Raw genomic sequence first — 18918 nt, forward strand, 5'->3', positions numbered from 1 at the left:
TGAACGGATGATCTCCGCATGTGTGGTTCCCACCATGAAGCATGGAGGAGGAGGTGGGATGGTGTGGCGGTGCTTAGCTGGTGACACTGTCAGTGATTCATTTAGAATTCAAGGCACATTTAACCAGCATGGCTTCCACAGCATTCTGCAGCAATACGCCATCCTATCTGGGTTGCGCTTAGTGGGACTATCAATTGTTTTTCAACAGGACAATGACCATAAACACCTCCAGGCTGTGTAAGGGCTATTTGACCTAGAAGGAGAGTGATGGAGTGTTGCATCAGATGACCTGGCCTCCACAATCACCCGACCTCAACCCAATTGAGATGGTTTGGGATGAGTTGGACTGCAATGTGAAAGAAAAGCAGCCAACAAGTGCTCAGCATATGTGGGAACTCCTTCAAAACTGTTGGAAAAGCATTCCAAGTGAAGCTGGTTGAGAGAATGCCAAGAGTGTGCAAAGCTGTCATCAAGGCAAAGGGTGACTACTTTGAATAATCTAAAATCACTTTTTTGGTTACTACATTAATCCATATGTGTTATTTCATAGTTTTGATGGCTTCACTATTATTCTACAATGTAGAAAATAGTCAAATATTTTGAAAAACCCTTGAGGTGATAAAGTAAGTGTCCAGTGTTTCCAGATTTCTATGAAATACGACCTATAATTAATTACTATATCAATGAAAATGGTAGTTAAGTATGTTAAAAAGCTGCTTTTCTGTGTTGGAATGGTGTGGGCATACCCCAACAACAGAATCTTGTGGGAGTATACCAGTACTTATATTCATGCAAGTAGATCGCTTATCCTGAGGAGGATGACATCATCTTTTATGAGGAAATAGCAAGTATTTTTTAAACGGTCTGTTTGAGATACATGTTTGAAGTGTTTTTTTTAAGTGTTTTTTTTTCTCCAATTTATGCTTTGGCCATACATTTGAGTATAGGATAAGTCAACAACATTATTTGGGTATGATTTAACAGAATATGAACTTTTAAAAGTGAGATTTTCACTGGACAGTTACTTTTAACAATGTGTTACCCCTTAACATTGAGAATACATTTCTGTAATAAAGTCACAAGAGAAAATGTGAAGAAATAATAACAAGTAATGGTCACAGGATTGCTTCTTAAAATTTTATTTGTAAATGCATCTTGGGTAGAACAAAGAAAAAATATATAATATATTGATATGTTCTGAAATGTTTTGTTATGTACATGATTAGGGCGTACACTAGAAATCTACACCACAAACTAAGGGTCCGATTCAATCAGATCCGGATTAGCCACCATCCACATAGCTGATGTTTTGATGGTGTCCGAGGTGGAACTGCGGTAGTGCTGTCAATTCCACAAGCAGCTAAAGCACTATACCTAAAGCGGACATTGCCATTGGCTGCATGGAGTCGCATTAACAGAAATATCATGCAGCCTTGTTTACAAGTTGGAACACTGGAATGTGAGATGGAATCTACACCTCCATTAGGCTGATAGAAATCCTTAATATTTTGTTGAATGATTTTCAATTTGAGCATCATTATTTCTATATAGCCTACACTTTCTCGTTCTGAACTTCTAATGCAAGTGGGATGGGTGTGGCTTCATGAAAAAGATAAGAGCAGCTGCTCAATGATTTGACCGCTCAAACGCAGTTCAGACAACGCCAAAACATCAGCTATGCAGGTGTCGGCTATCGCCGAGTAACGCTTGATCTGATTGAGGGCTCTATTCAATCCCCATCGCAGAAGTTCAGCTTTACAGAGTGATTTACATTTAAAGGCAAGGTTCCTGTTTAGCAGAGACTGGATTCACGGTAAACACTGCATATGTCAGCTCAATCGGAAATGACGCTTCAGTTTTACAGGTTGAATAGAGTCCTGAATCTTGGCCTTAAGATATGTTATTACAATAGTCTTCTGTGTAGCTATGTACACTCCTGCATATTCACATGCATTCATAGGATGCGATAAAACACCTGTGTTTAAACAAGCATTAAAAATTCAAAAATTGAATGAAAGGAATTCTGTACAATATAATGTACCCCTGCTTTTTCATCTGCGAACATTACATTAACTATGCATGGATGGTGTCGCACACACCGTACATTCACAACAGGGCGTGGCATACTTAACAAACAAGTCTCAAGATCAAACAGGACATGAAGAATAATGACAACTGTGCCATGGCCTCAATAAGTGTGTTGTGACAACAGTTTCCAGAAGGCAGTTCTTCCGGTTGTTCAGCACCGTGATGTAGTGGTATCCACATACATGATAACCTCACTCCAACATAACCGTGTGAGGGCAAGAGCTTGTGGGGTATTCCAGTAACAGATCAGATTGGGGAGCTGGTTTGAGGCAGATTTTGTGTCAACAGCAAAAAGGAGAGAAAAAGCTCATTGAGATTCAATTCCATGGACACGATTCAAGGATTATGCATTTCCAATTCCCTTTCCTCATGCTCTCAAACCATATCATCATTATTCCATGAAACATGCCTGCGATGAATATGTTATTTTACCATTTTGCCCCCCTGGTAAGGATGCTGTGGTGGGTTAAGGCCAGACAAGTGTCTTACAAACGACTTGAGCCACTGACACGAAAAAGACCAACAAATACACAACATGAGTTTAGAATAAAAAGCTGAATACAAAATCTAACACTGATTGGAAGGCTTTTTTTACACATAAAACAATCAACAATCATAAATGTGCGCAATTCTTTCTTTGTTCCATTCTTTTCTTTCACCCGCCTTGTCTCAGAATCTGAGCCAGTGAAGTTTTTCTGGAACTTGAGAAGAGTCCCAGTAGCTTATAGCGACGTGTTCATATTTGTTATCAGTAGTTTATGTACAGAATTGACAATAAGCTCTGCCCCTCCCTTTGAACAAACAGTGTGATGAATGAGTAAGTTATTCTTTACCCTCTGTCAATGAGCTATGAGTGACAAGGCAAAAAACAAGGAGAACTTTTCCGGGCAAACTTCAACCTGACTTGGATGAGGAATGTCAAAGACATTGGCACTTCTTAAAAAGGTAAAAGGCAGTCATATCCAGGTAAAATAGAAACACAAGGCTATTACTTAAGCAATTAATACATTTCATCTCAAATGAAAACAATCTTTCATTGAAAAAGAAAATAAAGACTGAACAGAAAAACAAATAAAAAGAGTACAACATACAAAATACCAACAATAACAAGAATCTCAAGAAACGTTGATTACTGAGAAGATGGTAAGTGTCATGTGTTGGTTTTGCTTTCAACAATAAATTATAGCACAAGACCCCTGTTATAGATCTCTCTAAAAGACAAGGTACACACATAAATCTTCCATCTCCATCGCTCTCTCGCGCTCTCTCTCTTGCGCTCTCTCTCTTGCTCTTTTTCTCTCTCTCTCCCCGTAAGTCATACCACACTCTAACACAAACACATTCACACAAATTCCATCTCACAGACACACACATTTCGTGCTCCTTTGGCCTATGTCCACTGAAGAGTGATCCGGTGTGGTCAGTTTGCTGTGCGCAGTGTCCGGCTTCGTGGAAAGCGGTGGACTTTGATGTGTTTTGACAGATGGTCACTGCGGGCAAATTTCTTCTCACACACTGGACACTGGTAGGGCTTGATCCCTGAGTGGGACCGCCGATGTCGTGACAGCTCATCTGACCTCGAGAACCTGGTAGAGACACAGATAGGAGAGAGATGTCAATGATTTTAAAATAGAACAGAATAAAACATTATTGTTTACATATGTAATGTGATTTGTTTATTTTTTTCAGAATAATACTTTTTATTTTCTTTGACATAGCAACAGACAAGAGAATTAGCTTTTAGTTTCATTCCATATTATTGTTAAACGTTGACTGTGATTCCGAAATGGTAAGATATACAGATTTGTCTACAGTCACGATAGTAAAAGTAATTTTACAGCACGTAGCTCACAGGAGGCTGCTGAGGGGAGGACGGCTCATAATAATGAACCCTAAAGCAATACTAGCAATGCTAAATAGTTAGCTTAAAACACATAGCTAGGCTAAGCTTAAGGAATGGCAATACAAAAAAGGTTCATGCTAGCTTAAAACACATTACCTTACCAGTGCTATGCAGATCAATGTTAGCTAGTTAGTGCTAGCTTAAAACCCAGGAATAAACCCTGGAGAAATGCTATGCGGAAATTCTAAATAGTTAGCGATAGCGTGAAACAGATGGATAAAGCTTAAGGCATGACAACTATTGGCCTCCCAGCAGTCTCTCACAAGCCTAGCTCTTTCTGTCTCCCAGATGTTACAGCCAGAGCTGACGGGATGATGAATTCATACAATCTCGAGCCTGTGATTTAGCTGCGGAGTCGGAAAAAAACCACTTTACTATCTGTCACACACACACATAACACATGAGTCCCCAAACCACAAGGAAAGGAGAGAAGAGGTTTAGACTCAGCGAGGTAATCTCAGTAGATAGGCAACTACAGAAGGCCTACAGCAGTGACTCTCAAAATAATGGCTTATAGTCAAATGATAGTAATAAAATAATAACATTGTTATTAATAACAGTCGGCTAATAATCAATTACAGTGCAGACATGTAAAAAAAGGATGTTGAAAAGCGTTTATAAGTAGATTGTAGACAGTTTATACAAGAGTACGAATCTAGGGCACACATTCAGAGCACATAATGACACAAGCTCTACTACTCTCTACTGCTACTGCTCTAGTACTGGTGTACGGAGGCCCATGGTGGCGGCTAGAGAGTAGTAAAGTCTGTAGAGTAAGGTAGTTTCTCATCTTGGCCTTATCCTGTTCAACATTCGTCTCATGTGTGGGCACACTACTCTGAGAAGAACCCCCCCCCCCGTCCTTGTGATGAAATGAAATCGATGTCGACTCCAGATGAAATATGGGGAGGTTTAATTAGATTTTGGTGTTTGTGTGAGAGAGAGAGAGAGAGAGAGAGAGAGAGAGAGAGAGAGAGAGAGAGAGAGAGAGAGAGAGAGAGAGAGAGAGAGAGAGAAGAAAAGAAGGACACAGAGACTGTGTGCACGTGAGTGTATAGTGTGTTTGTGTTTATGTGTGTGTGCGTGCGTGCACACAACATTCCCATACCTGTACGTGTGTGTTTGCACGTGTATCTGTTTGCATGTGTGTCCCTCTGTCCAACTGTAAACATCTCAGCCTCACATCGATCCTGCTCCCACATCGATCCCTCAAGCAGTCTGCCAGCCTAGACGTTCCTATCACACAGTCATGCTATTCAGCACTTAGCCTTTTGTTCATGTCACTTCCACACCAGTTTCCATCAGGCTGATTGTGTGTACAAAACTGAAACAGGCTTACACACTCTCTCTCTTTCTTGCCCTACCTTCTCTCTCCCTCTCCTTCTCCTCCTCCATTTATATTCCTCCACTCTCTCTTTTTCTTGCACTACCTTCTCTCTCGCTCCCTCTCTTCCTCCATTTATATTCCTCCATTCTTTCTCTTTCTTGCCCTACCTTCTCTCTCCCTCTCAATATCTTCCTCCATTTACATTCCCCCACTCTCTCTTTCGCCATCTCTCTATTTTCTCCCCACCCTCTCTTTTTATTCTTTGTCACTCCCCCACTCTCTAGCTCTCTCTCACTCTCTCTCTCTACACCCCCCCCCCCCCCTAATTACATTACAAGTACAATACAAATACATTACAAATACATTACAAATACACGGCCGCTGGCGGGTTGCCAAGTTGGTGCCAAGGTCATCATAAATAAATTGACTGATGCAGCGGCCTTTTCAGCAATAGACTGTAGATTGCTCACTGAGGAGAAGTGGACTGGAGTCCATGAATGATTGAGCATATCAGGTACGGACGGTAAGCTGATTCTATACAAACTAATATGCTGTATGGAGTGTGTAGACACACATACATACACACATGCACCTGTAGTGGATGTGAAACTCGTCTGTAGCATGTTTGCTGGAAAACATCAGTGACATCACACTTTCCTTGAGATCTTAAACTCTCAAGGACAAATTTTGGTGGACAGATGAATCTGTCAAGACTCACATAGAATTATGTGATTACGAGCAGCAGTAGTTCCTGGTCTGGGGTTTTCGTCAATGATTATTTGAACGAATCAGGATTGGGCAAATAAAGTTCTGAAACTAGTGTGGTGATTTTAAAGCCTGTCTGCAGATTATATAGTTTTCCACTAGATTCCACAGCCACAAAGTAAAAATTGTCTATATTGTAAAAATTCATGAAAACCAAAAAATTGCTTTTTGGCCATGATAAACACGGGTGATATTAGTTTGGCAGAGAGTTTCCGTTTGCGAGGCAGGACACTTCACTTCCTTCCCTTGCACAAAGGTAATCACAATTGTTAACGGCATTCCCCCCAGAAGTAATAAAAGAAATGACCATCTTCCGCGAGATAATTTTACTTCTAGGTAAGCGAGATTACTTAGATCTGAAGACAAACATCACTCACGCAGTGACAGAGTAATCTGTTGCTCTATTGGCATAGATGGCTGGTTTGAATGGTGTGTGATGTTGTGTAAAACATTGTTCTATCCCTGCTCAGGGCACAACAGAATGCACTCTGTTACACACACACCCCTAACACACACACACACACACACTTAACACACACGCACACACACGTTACCTCGTCCACCACTTTGTAAGTACAGTCACAATTCACATATCCCTACTTGTACTTTGGCCATGTGTTAGCCACCTATACTCAGTAATGTCTTTGCAGGCCAGGGCATATAGATAACATTCCTCCCTGGCTTACAAAGACAAAGGTTACACTCTTTCACCCGACACTGTCACTCTCTCCGCCTGACCCTGTGTCCTCAGGAAATCAGGCAGCTGAGTGCCAAGAGTCACACACTCCATCACACTCTCTCTCACACACACACACACACGCACACACACACACATGCACACGCACACACGCACACACACACACCGCACACACACACACACACACACACACACACACGCATACACACTCACTCACACACACACGCACGCACGCACGCATGCACACTCACCAATGCGAGCTAAAACACACACACACACACACACACGCATGCACACTCACCAATGCGAGCTAAAACACACACACACACACACACACACACACACACACACACACACACACACACACACACACACACACACACACACACACACACACACACACACACACACACACACACCAACACTCACACTCATGCACACTCACCAATGCGAGCTCAAACACACACATACACACACACACACACATACAACTCTCCTTCCGTGGCCTCCAACTGCTCTTAAATACAAGTTAAACTAAATGCATGCTCTTCAACCGATCGCTGCCTGCACCTGCCCGCCCGTCCAGCATCATTACTTTGGACGGTTCTGACTTAGAATAAGTGGACAACTACAAATACCTAGGTGTCTGGTTAGACTGTAAGCTCTCCTTCCAGACTCACATCAAACATCTCCAATCCAAAATTAAATCTAGAATTGGCTTCCTATTTCACAACAAAGCATCCTTCACTCATGCTGCCAAACATACCCTCGTAAAACTGACCATCCTACCGATCCTCGACTTCGGGGATGTAATTTACAAAATAGCCTCCAACACTCTACTTAACAAATTGGATGCAGTCTATCACAGTGCCATCCGTTTTGTCACCAAAGCCCCATATACCACCCACCACTGCGACCTGTACGCTCTCGTTGGCTGGCCCTCGCTTCATATTCGTCGCCAAACCCACTGGCTCCAGGTCATCTACAAGACCCTGCTAGGTAAAGCCCCGCCTTATCTCAGTTCGCTGGTCACCATAGCAGCACCCACCCGTAGCACACACTCCAGCAGGTATATCTCACTGGTCACCCCCAAAGCCAATTCCTCTTTTGGCCGCCTCTCCTTCCAGTTCTCTGCTGCAAATGATTGGAACGTACTACAAAAATCACTGAAACTGGAGACACTTATCTCCCTCACTAGCTTTAAGCACCAGCTGTCAGAGCAGCTCACAGATCACTGCACCTGTACATAGCCCATCTGTGAATAGCCCAAACAACTACCTCATCCCCTACTGTATTTATTTATTTATCTTGCTCCTTTGCACCCCAGTATTTCTACTTTGCACATTCATCTACTGCACATCTACCATTCCAGTGTTTAATTGCTATATTGTATTTACTTTGCCACCATGGACTATTTATTGCCTTTACCTCCCTTATCTCACCTCATTTGCACACATTGTATATAGACTTGTTTTTCTACTGTATTATTGACTGTATGTTTGTTTTACTCCATGTGTAACTCTGTGTTGTTGTATGTGTCGAACTGCTTTGCTTTATCTTGGCCAGGTCGCAATTGTAAATGAGAACTTGTTCTCAAATTGCCTACCTGGTGAAATAAAGGTTAAACAAAAATTAAAAATTAAAAACACACACACGGCTGAAAACTGACACCCCTATTCAGATCATGACCAGCCTGATCACTAGAAATAGACTTCCATATCGGACGTTTGAAAAGGTCCTGAAAATGTCACTATATACATTCCTCAGCGCTCACAAAAAAAAAGAACATCAATTGCCCAGCACTGGGTGCGAACTCATGATGTTCAGAGCCAAAGCGTCATTGCAGTTTACAATGCTCTCGCAAGCCTTGAGGATACTTGATGATACTTGATGGTAATAGCATGTCGTTTTTTATTATTTTGTTTTAAGTCTTCCCAAACCATAGCCCTAACCTTAACCACTCGGAATCAATGCATAAACTGTTAACATTTGACTTGTTTCTGTTTTTATCATGTAAACACACAGAACTAACCCAAAAATAGACTCCATTTTGAGGGATAGAATGAGATCTTGTTGATGAAGACATCCATAGACACTCTTTCTGACACACACACACTCTGCCATAGCCACTGCACAGCTGTGGACTCACAACAGGACGTGCTCATGTGGCCTCGATCCAAATGCTTCGGTTAGGTTTAGTTTCCACCAGTGGAAATATGACACCTTCGCCATTCTCACATATCCCAGATATCTCGTGCCTGACAAAAGTGTGAATCTGAGGGAACACATTTATATATTTTGACAACCCTCCAATTAACACTTTGATCGCAGCCTGACAGCCATCACCTTCTATTTTCTGACTATACTGTAGTTGTTTTTGCAAGTCTTGCCGATTGTGCTGTTAGCCAAGAATGTTTGTACCATGTTTTGTGCTGCTGCCATGTTGTGTTGCTACTGTGTTGTTGTCATGTGTTGCTACCATGCTGTGTTGTCATGTATTGCTGCCGTGCTGTGCTGTTGTCTTAGGTCTCTCTTTATGTAGCGTTGTGGTGTATCTCTTGTCGTGATGTGTGTTTTGTCCTATATTTAATTTTTTATCCCAGCCCCCATAGGAGAGGCCTTTTGCCTTTTGGTAGGCCGTCATTGTAAACAAGAATTTGTTCTTAACTGACTTGCCTAAATAAAGGTTAAATAAATAAAATAAATAAAAGTCAAATACGTTCCATTTCTTAAAGAGACATCGTCTTGATTTTAAGTACTTACCAGGAAGTCCCCAAAGGGAATATCACTAACTGGTAGACAAGTAAAATGATTCACAGCGCTGCTACTGTGGCGACTAAATTGTGACGCTGCAGTGAAGGAATAGCATGTCGAGTGATCGCCAATTAGCCAAAATGAAACAAGCAACTCAAATCCATGTTAACCAGAAGGAATGCTGCACCTACTCTGAAAGCTTTATACTGTGAGAGAGGAAGTCTTTAAGGCTGAATCTCAAATGGCACCCTATTCCCTGGTCAAAAATAGTGTACTATGTAGGGAATAGGGTGCCATCTGGGACGCATTAAGCAATGTTATCTGAAGGGACCTCTGGATCCTGTGAAGTCTCACTTTAAGCCACTCACTGGCGCTAATTGATGACCTCATCGGACTGGTCAATTTGGGTGCCAGTCACAGTCTGTGGTACAAAAGCTGCCTTCAATTGAGAAACATGACACCCAGCTTGTACTGTAAAGTGGACTTCCCTGCTAACAACAATGAGTCGTTAGGACGTCCCCGGGACGTCACAAAATGGTTGCCTAATGTCATCAGGATGTTGTGTCATGATCCCCTTGAGGTTTTGTCTAGTTCCCGGTTTGTCCCGGGGACGTTTTTAGGATGTTCTTGGTCCCCTGGAGGTTTTTCTATAGTTCCCAGTTTAATGATGGTGTCAAATAAACGTTGTCCCCCGAAAAAAAGAATTAAACATTCTACCTAGGGCACATGGTCCATCAAGGCCTGACTGGTGAACCACTGATCCATTCACAGCTCTTTGTCTTTTGGCAATGCTAGGGCCACCCACACACAAACAGTGCTTTTAACAACTTACATATATTACATTGTGTATGTTTATTCATACAGTAATTATTATTTAACATGTCCTCACCTGGGATTTGCACTCACAATCTCTTGGTTCACAGTGTTCCGATTGCCCTGCTTTGCCACCATGTCTATCAATGACTGATTTCATCTCTAGGCCTATTACTACCCTTCACAAATCCCAGCTCTGTTAAAAATACACCCACGAAAAATGATTATAACTATCATAGTGATTCAACAGTAACATTAAATCAGAACAATGTGCCCCACCAACATTAGACAACTATATTAACAATCCAAACTCAAATTTCGGAAATAAGTAAATCAATGAGAGAATAGTCAGATGAACTGATAATTACAATAGCAGTGGAGATGGCACTCCTTTGCTAGGAGCAGAGACGTGTTATAGGTAATGAATGTGTAGGGGAAATTGTACAGCTTTTGTGGCGCAGCATAACGAGCAGTATACCTCAAATCCAAAGGTTGTGAGATCAAATCCCAGGTGGGATCACATTGAAAAGTCAGTACGAAGTGATCATGTAACAATATTGTTTAAATATTTTTACACTATTTGAGCTGAACAGCGTACAACTTACCTTATAATTCAGATCCCGTTTCATTACTTAAATTGGTTTGGGACATCTAGGACAATCGGGGGAGCATCAGAAGACCATGACACAATGTCCTAAGAACTTCCTAAAACATATTTGGGGACGTCCCCGGGTCAAACAGGGAACTAGAAAAAGGTCCCCCAAAGACTGTTCCCTTGGGACCATCATCCAAAGTCCTAAGAACGAGTAAAATGAAAGTCCTGAGAATGTCCTAAAAATATCCTGATTTGGTCCTGAGATGTCCACTGAACTAGACAAAGGTCCCCCAGAGAACGTTCCCTTGGGACCATTACACAACGTTCTTAGAATGTTCTCAGAACGTCAGAGGGATATTGTTACGCCAAAACCCATAAGGGACCTAATGGGAATGTCGCTGAATGTCCTCAAGACGTCACGTTTGCTGGGTTGTCCCATTGACATATCATTTCCCCAATGTGTCCAGAAAGGCCAAACGATAACAACAAGGGATAATCCCCTCCATATCTCACACATGCTTGTGAAAGCTTGGGCTCACTGACTAGTCACTCGCTCACCCTAAGCATTCTTTATACAACCTGCCGTAACCTAGCAACGTCATTCAAATCTCGAGATAGATGTCTTAAACTCTTTAACTTCAAAACCAATTCTGATAACATGTGATGAGATCATTGCAGCTATTGTAATTCATTATGAAGAATCATCATGTTATGTGCTCAGTGGTGGATGTTTTCTATTGGTATATGTCTACTAACTTGAATGTCTAAAGGCCTTTAGGCATAGCAAATCCATAAAATGATGATGATTATCATTATAGTCAACGAGCACCCACTCACCTCCATCCACAGCCTGGCCAGGTGCAGGCGAAGGGCTTCTCCCCTGTGTGTCTCCGGAGGTGGGCTTTCAGGTGGCTGCTCTTGGTGTACATCTTGGTACAGCTGGGGAAAGTGCATTTGTGCATTTTGATGAGGTCCGCCACAGGGTTCTTCTGAAACTGATGACCCCCCACATGGAGCCCTTGGCCCTGGACCCCAACCAGCACCTCCCCGAGGCCCAGGGGCTTGGCTGCAATGGGCACTGGAGCGATACGCACAAACTTGGAGGAGACATTAAGGCTGGTGGAGGGCAGCAGCTGGGGCACCAGGGCGAAGGTCTGTCCCTGGATGTTGACCAGCAGCTGGGCAATTTTGATGTCTGATGCCGGCTGAGGGGGAGGCTGGACGACTTGGGGAGGATGATGAGGAGCCGTGGAACTGGGTTCCTTTTTGATCTGCATGGGCTGGATCTGCAGGATGACCGGCATTCCACTGCTGCCACGGTTTGCAACGCTCTCTGTTGTCCCAAGCCTGCTGGATAATGAATCACTCTTGGACCTGTCGTCATGCAGACCTGCTATGGACTCCTGTGCCGGCGAGGCCGGTGTGCTTTTGGTCTCGGTGGTGGTGGCGGCATTCTCGGTAAACACAGTTTGGTCTGAATGCTTGGCCTCGGGCTCCAGCCTTGGCCCTGGGGATGAGGACTCCGTATACACCTCCAGTCCCACCCCCAGCCCCATGATCTCCTCCAGACCCAGCCCCAGCGCCCCCTCCCAGGCCTCCTGCTTCATGGATGACACCACCTCCATGTTCTCCTCCAGGAACTCCTCTATCTCCTCCAAGGTGGGCTGGAAGAATGGCTGCTCCATGTCCACCAAGGACCAGACAGAGAAGTCCACACTCTCCTCCTTCAAGGCCTCTGGGTGGGGGGGTGACGGCTCATCCCTCTGTGAGTCCCACAGAGAGGTGGGCAGTGACATGGGGATGGCCGCTGCAGTCCCTGCTCCGCCTAGGGAGGTCTGGGACAGCAGGAAGTCCAGGATGCTGTCTGAACTCTCGGCGCTGGAGCTGCTGCCATAGCTGGAGCTGAGCACTTGGGAGTCGGGGCTAGAACAGGAGCGAGGGCTTGACGACTCGCTCATGTCGTCCTCGGAGAAGGGCGAGGGCATCACCTGGTAGGTCCCTGCATCCGTCACCATGTCCGACAGGTGATATACCGAAGGGGCGCTATCGTAAGTTAAGAAAGTCTCCTCGCCGCTCACTAGGACGTTATCCACCATTCCTGGCTATGGGCCAAGAGAATGTCACTCCACTTTGTGTTGAAAATTGTCTTACTGATATAACAGTTTGTTAGGGTTATTCCTCTTGTTGTCGGGAAACTGTCAACAAATAAACCCCAGAAGGGGTCACCACAGCAAGGTCACGCTTCGCAGAAAACAAATGAGAAACACCTGTTGTTCTCTCTCAGGATAAAAAAGAAGAATGCTTCGACAGGAAAAGTCTTTCATTCCAAGGTTTCCAGCCAGGATATATCTAGACAAACACCCACTAGGAGAGAAGAAGAGAGAGAAGATTACTAAAAAAAAATGTTATCATTTTTAGTCATTTAGCAGACGCTCTTATCCAGAGCGACTTACAGTAGTGGCCCCCCGTGGGAATCAAACCCACAACCCTGGCGTTGCACACACCATGCTGGTGTTGGAAACACCATGCTCTACCAACTGAGCCACAGGGAAGGCCTAAACTGAGTTTTGAGATTAATACATTTTATACATAGTAATGTAAGAACACACAGACAAGAGTCTACAGGCAAAAGAACAGAGGCAAGACCTACTGTAAGGACAAGTCATGAATCGCCAATGCACCACTTGTGAAACAAATGATCTTCCGCCTCTCTGTTCCTGGCTTGCATGTTCAAAATATGGAATGCTGTGCCTGTTTCCATTTCAAGTTCACACGCGGTTGGCGTCAGAGCTGAAGCGGTTACCAGAGAGCATAGGCTGCTTTCACATTCCTTTACTTGTATTTCAGATTCAACACAATTCAAAATAACTTGATGAATGCACTCTGTTACACACACACACACTAACACAACAGCACAATGGGCAAGACTTGCAAAAACAACTACAGTATAGTCAGAAAATAGAAGGTGATGGCTGTCAGGCTGCGATCAAAGTGTTAATTGGAGGGTTGCCAAAAGATATAGATGTGTTCCCTCAGATTCACACTTTTGTCAGGCATGAGATATCTGGGATATGTGAGAATGGCGAAGGTGTCATATTTCCACTGGTGGAAACTAAACCTAACCAAAGCATTTGAATTGAGGCCACATGAGCACCTCCTGTTGTGAGTCCACAGCTGTGCAGTGGCTACGGCAGAGTGTGTGTGTCAGAAAGAGTGACTATGGATGCAATGGAAATGATTCCTGCCAAAGCACACCTTTGCCTCACACAATTAGGCTACAGTTAAATAGGTTTTGCGCGCATTTTTTTATCAAATGAACTTATGGCCAATTCTGTCATTTGAACAAATGTTTTAGTCAACTATAGTGAATCATTTTCATACACACACAAAACTGGCAAAGCTGAGATGGTCATCAACGTTTGACCGTCTGTCCCCTTCTCTGGGCCTCTTGGCTCAGTGACCGACAGTAAACCTCCAAAGGAACCGTCACATTATTAAAATAACACCGCGTGGGGCAGCCGTGAGCTCTGCGCTCCTAATAGTGCATAAATCACCTGTCATGCTGTTTACAACGTTCAACCCGCAATAAATCAACACCAATCACTTGTAGTGGAATGACACGCGATTATCGCGTCATTATTGTCATTTAATTACATGTTTTATTTTTACTCGTTGGGAAGCACCATTTCACCGTATACAACTGTTGTATTCGGCGCATGTGATTACAAATCAAATTAGATTTGATTTGATTTGTTTCTGCTTGACCACTTATCTTGTTCACGACAAATAAAATGTGTTTTCATTAGATTTGTTCCTGCTTGACCGTTTATCTTGTTCACCTATATAGATTATAATCAAATCCAGTTATACTTGTCACATGCACCGAATACAAGCAGTAAATCAATGCTTTTATGATCTCTATTAGTCAAGCCACATGTGCATCAAAACATTATTCAGGCATTACATGCTATTACATAACAAACACTGAATAATTACAACATAATAATTGAGAATATTTTAAAACAAGAATTAACACAAATGAGCGTATATAGGCGATCAAATGTAAATCAAATGCAAAGCAATTTAAACACCGTAGGCTAGGCTTACATCTATACCGATTACTGTCGGAAAAGTATCATTTTTAAACATCTCCTTGTCTCATTTTATCATAACTCATAACCGTCAACATATTGATTCTAGTTCTGAAGCAAACGAGCACATCTTCTTCCCATCCCGTAGCATAGGATGCGCAAGTAAGCGCAGCTTCAGCGCTACAACGTAAACATGTTTTCGTCCAGCGGTGCGTGCTGCAGAATATGGTCATAGCTTGGAGGAACACACGCCCACGATCTCTTGCAGAACCCATTCATTCTCAAGGAAAAGATGCGGTAAAACTCCATCTTACCTTTTTCAACAAAGCATTTACAAATCCCTTCTTTTATCCCAATGCATTGTCTTTCCTTTGCATTTGATGGGGAATCTCTATCTCGAATGCATGGTTTGTCCTTGAGACTTGCTTAGCAGAACCGTTCAGACTAACTAGCAGCGAGGCAGAGTAGTTGTACTATATTACCGTCACATGACTGCTAGTGTGTGTGTGTGTGTGTGTGTTTATATGAGTCAACATAAGAGGTTGGATCTGAAGGCTCGACCCAGCTCTGTGCAGCAATTGGCCAACGAAGCGCGGAGGCTGGTCTCTGGATATGTCAATCAGGATGCGTACGCCTACATGTGGGATGTTTAGTGACAGAAGACAGGGCCATATAAGTGTTTCTCCACTCTTTATCTGCCCATCGCATGAGGAGCAGATACAACTGTTGCAGTAAATGGTGACTGGGGAAGTTGACCGATTGTAGCCTATTTTCAGGAGGTTCATATGACCCCAATAGAAAGCAACATAATAATTGCTCATGGATGGAAAATTGACATGGTTGTGAAAATCATCCATTTAATGTATTTCATTTTATTTAATTTAACCTTTGTTTAACTAGGCAAGTCAGTTAAGAACACATTGTTATTTACAATGACGGCCTACCAAAAGGCAAAAGGCTTCCTGCGGACAGGGGTCTGGGATTAAAAGAAAGAAAGAAATACAATATAAATATAGGACAAAACACACATCACAACAAGAGAGACAACATAACACTACATAAAGAGAAACCTAAGACAACATAGCAAGACAGCAACACATGACAACACAGCATGGTAACAACACAACATGACAACAACATGGTAGCAACACAACATGGTAGCAGCACAAAACATGGTACTAACATCCAGTTTGAGTGTTTGTTGCAGCTCGTTCCAGTCGCTAGCTGCAGCGAACTGAAAAGAGGAGCGACCCAGGGATGTGTGTGCTTTGGGGACCTTTAACAGAATGTGACTGGCAGAATGCATCGAGTTCATTTGAGTTCATTTTATCACATTTCAATGAAATGATTTTGCATTCCTCTAAAGGAGCTCACCACACAGTGTTCTCACTAAGTCGGCTATCAAACTGCTGGAATGACTGAAAATGTTGTATAATGTTATTACAATGTTACAACCATCCTCTGAATGTGAAGTACTGTAATATGCATTTCTAACACAGTGGACTAGTACTGTGTGGTATTACTTATTGTGAAGGAACTTGACAAATGTCATACACAACAGTATCAAGATGCCCTGTCCTACTAGGGCCGATTCAGACCTAGGAAATGTACACGTTCCTATGCACGCCTGTCCAACGCATTTCTCAGTAGTTGGTATTCAGACACCATATGCTGGTGCATAACAGGCTTTGCAGGTGTGGTTCCCTGGCGTGTGCTGAATAAATTTAATTCAACCTCTGAAAAACCTCTCACTTGCTGGCCAACAGATTTTCTCATGGAGTTTTCATTCAATAGTGTTTTCAGAACATTTAGGTAAAGCCATCCCTTAAAAGGTGCAATTCAGTCCATTTTTGGACTTATAAATCCACTGATTGTTGAAGAACATAACTTATAAATGACTCATGACCTTAGTTCAACTGCCGTACCCTATCAGAACCCAAAATATAAGCTTGTTATACTTGTTATACTATACTTATACTTGTTATACTCCAATGTTTCAAAACTAGATAAACAAACACTAGATAGCCTCACTACATTGTGTCAATAGATCTGTCTAGGAATTTGAGAGTGGTCACATTTCTCCAGCCCCATCCTTCAGCTTTTTACCGAAACAGGGGTGGGGAGTACACTTTGTTATTGTTTCAACTGCTGATTGACACTTTAAATTGGGTGTACCTTGAATTTTGATTTTCTGGACAGACTCACTAGAGTTTATGGAGAGAAGGGTTCAGAATTTTAGGGATCAATGAACAAAAGTCATATAAATGTTTTTATTTGATATTTTATTTAACCTTTATTTAACTAGGCAAGTTAAATATATAAAATATATAAATGAATAAAAAATACAGTGAATTGATTCAATACATGCATATTTGTCTGTTTCACCACCAATTGGGAGATTTAAAATGACTCTGAACTTGTAGATTATTTAGAGTAAGTAAAATATTTATTAATCATAAAAAAACAGGTTTGGAGAGCCTTTACGCACAAAATATATAAATGCATAAAACACACAGTGGATTGATTAATCCTAAATGTTGCCATATTCAAGTTCAATCAATGACATATTGGAAAGTGATAAAAGCATACAATAGGGGTTGATCAGAAGTCCTATAAATCGACCCTAATAATCCTCACTAATCATGGTACTGTGATGACTACGGTCCAGTCGTGAACCGTGGGTCAGGCTCCAGGTTTAAACTGCTACACATGTTCTGCGTAACATAACCTCTTACATCTAGACGTTCCGCTAGCGGAACACCTGCTCCAATATCCAATGATGGGCGTGGCGCGAAATACAAACTCCTCTAAAATCCGAAAATTTCCATTTTTCAAACATATGACTATTTTACAGCATTTTAAAGACAAGACTCTCGTTAATCTAACCACACTGTCCGATTTCAAAAAGGCTTTGCAGCGAAAGCAAAACATTAGATTATGTCAGCAGAGTACCCAGCCAGAAATAATCAGACACCCATTTTTCAAGCTAGCATATAATGTCACAAAAAACAAAACCACAGCTAAATGCAGCACCAACCTTTGATGATCTTCATCAGATGACAACCCTAGGACATTATGTTATACAATGCATGCATGTTTTGTTCAATCAAGTTCATATTTATATCAAAAAACTGCTTTTTTACATTAGCATGTGACGTTCAGAACTAGCATACCCCCCGCAAACATCTGGTGAATTTACTAATTTACTCACGATAAACGTTCACAAAAACATAACAATTATTTTAAGAATTATAGATACAGAACTCCTCTATGCACTCGATATGTCCGATTTTAAAATAGCTTTTCGGTGAAAGCACATTTTGCAATATTCTCAGTAGATAGCCCAGCCATCACGGCTAGCCATTTAGACACCGACCAAGTTTAGCCCTGACCAAACTCCGATTTACTATTACAAAAGTTTGATTACCTTTGTTGTCTTCGTCAGAATGCACTCCCAGGACTGCTACTTCAATAACAAATGTTGGTTTGGTCCCAAATAATCCATCGTTATATCCAAATAGCGGCGTTTTGTTCGTGCGTTCTAGACACTATCCGAAATGGTAAATCAGGGTTACGAGCATGGCGCAATTCGTGACAAAAAAATTCTAAATATTCCATTACCGTACTTCGAAGCATGTCAACCGCTGTTTAAAATCATTTTTTATGCAATTTATCTCGTAAAAAAGCGATAATATTCCGACCGGGAATCTGTGTTTCGGTAAACAGAGGAAAAAACAGAAAGACGGGGGCGGCCAGTGCACGCGCCTAAGTCCACAGTCCCCTGATCGGCCACTTGAGAAAGGCGATAATGTGTTTCAGCCTGGGGCTGGAATGACGACATTCAGTTTTTTCCCGGGCTCTGAGAGCCTATTGGAGCTGTGGGAA

General features: G+C 42.2%; 1 protein-coding gene across 1 annotated transcript; it reads right to left on the reverse strand.

The window, feature by feature from the left end:
- Positions 1–1129: 1129 nt before the first annotated feature.
- Positions 1130–15516, reverse strand: LOC106583637 (Krueppel-like factor 15). The gene is made up of 3 exons (XM_014168045.2): positions 15348–15516; positions 11780–13306; positions 1130–3674 (listed from the first exon to the last, which is right to left on the reverse strand). The coding sequence occupies exons 2-3, from the start codon at positions 13036–13038 to the stop codon at positions 3509–3511; spliced, it is 1425 nt and encodes a 474-aa protein (XP_014023520.1). The 5' UTR covers positions 13039–13306; positions 15348–15516; the 3' UTR covers positions 1130–3508.
- Between the last annotated feature and the right edge of the window lie 3402 nt (positions 15517–18918).

The sequence above is a fragment of the Salmo salar genome, chromosome ssa22 (assembly GCF_905237065.1).
Source record: "Salmo salar chromosome ssa22, Ssal_v3.1, whole genome shotgun sequence".
NCBI lineage: Eukaryota > Metazoa > Chordata > Actinopteri > Salmoniformes > Salmonidae > Salmo > Salmo salar.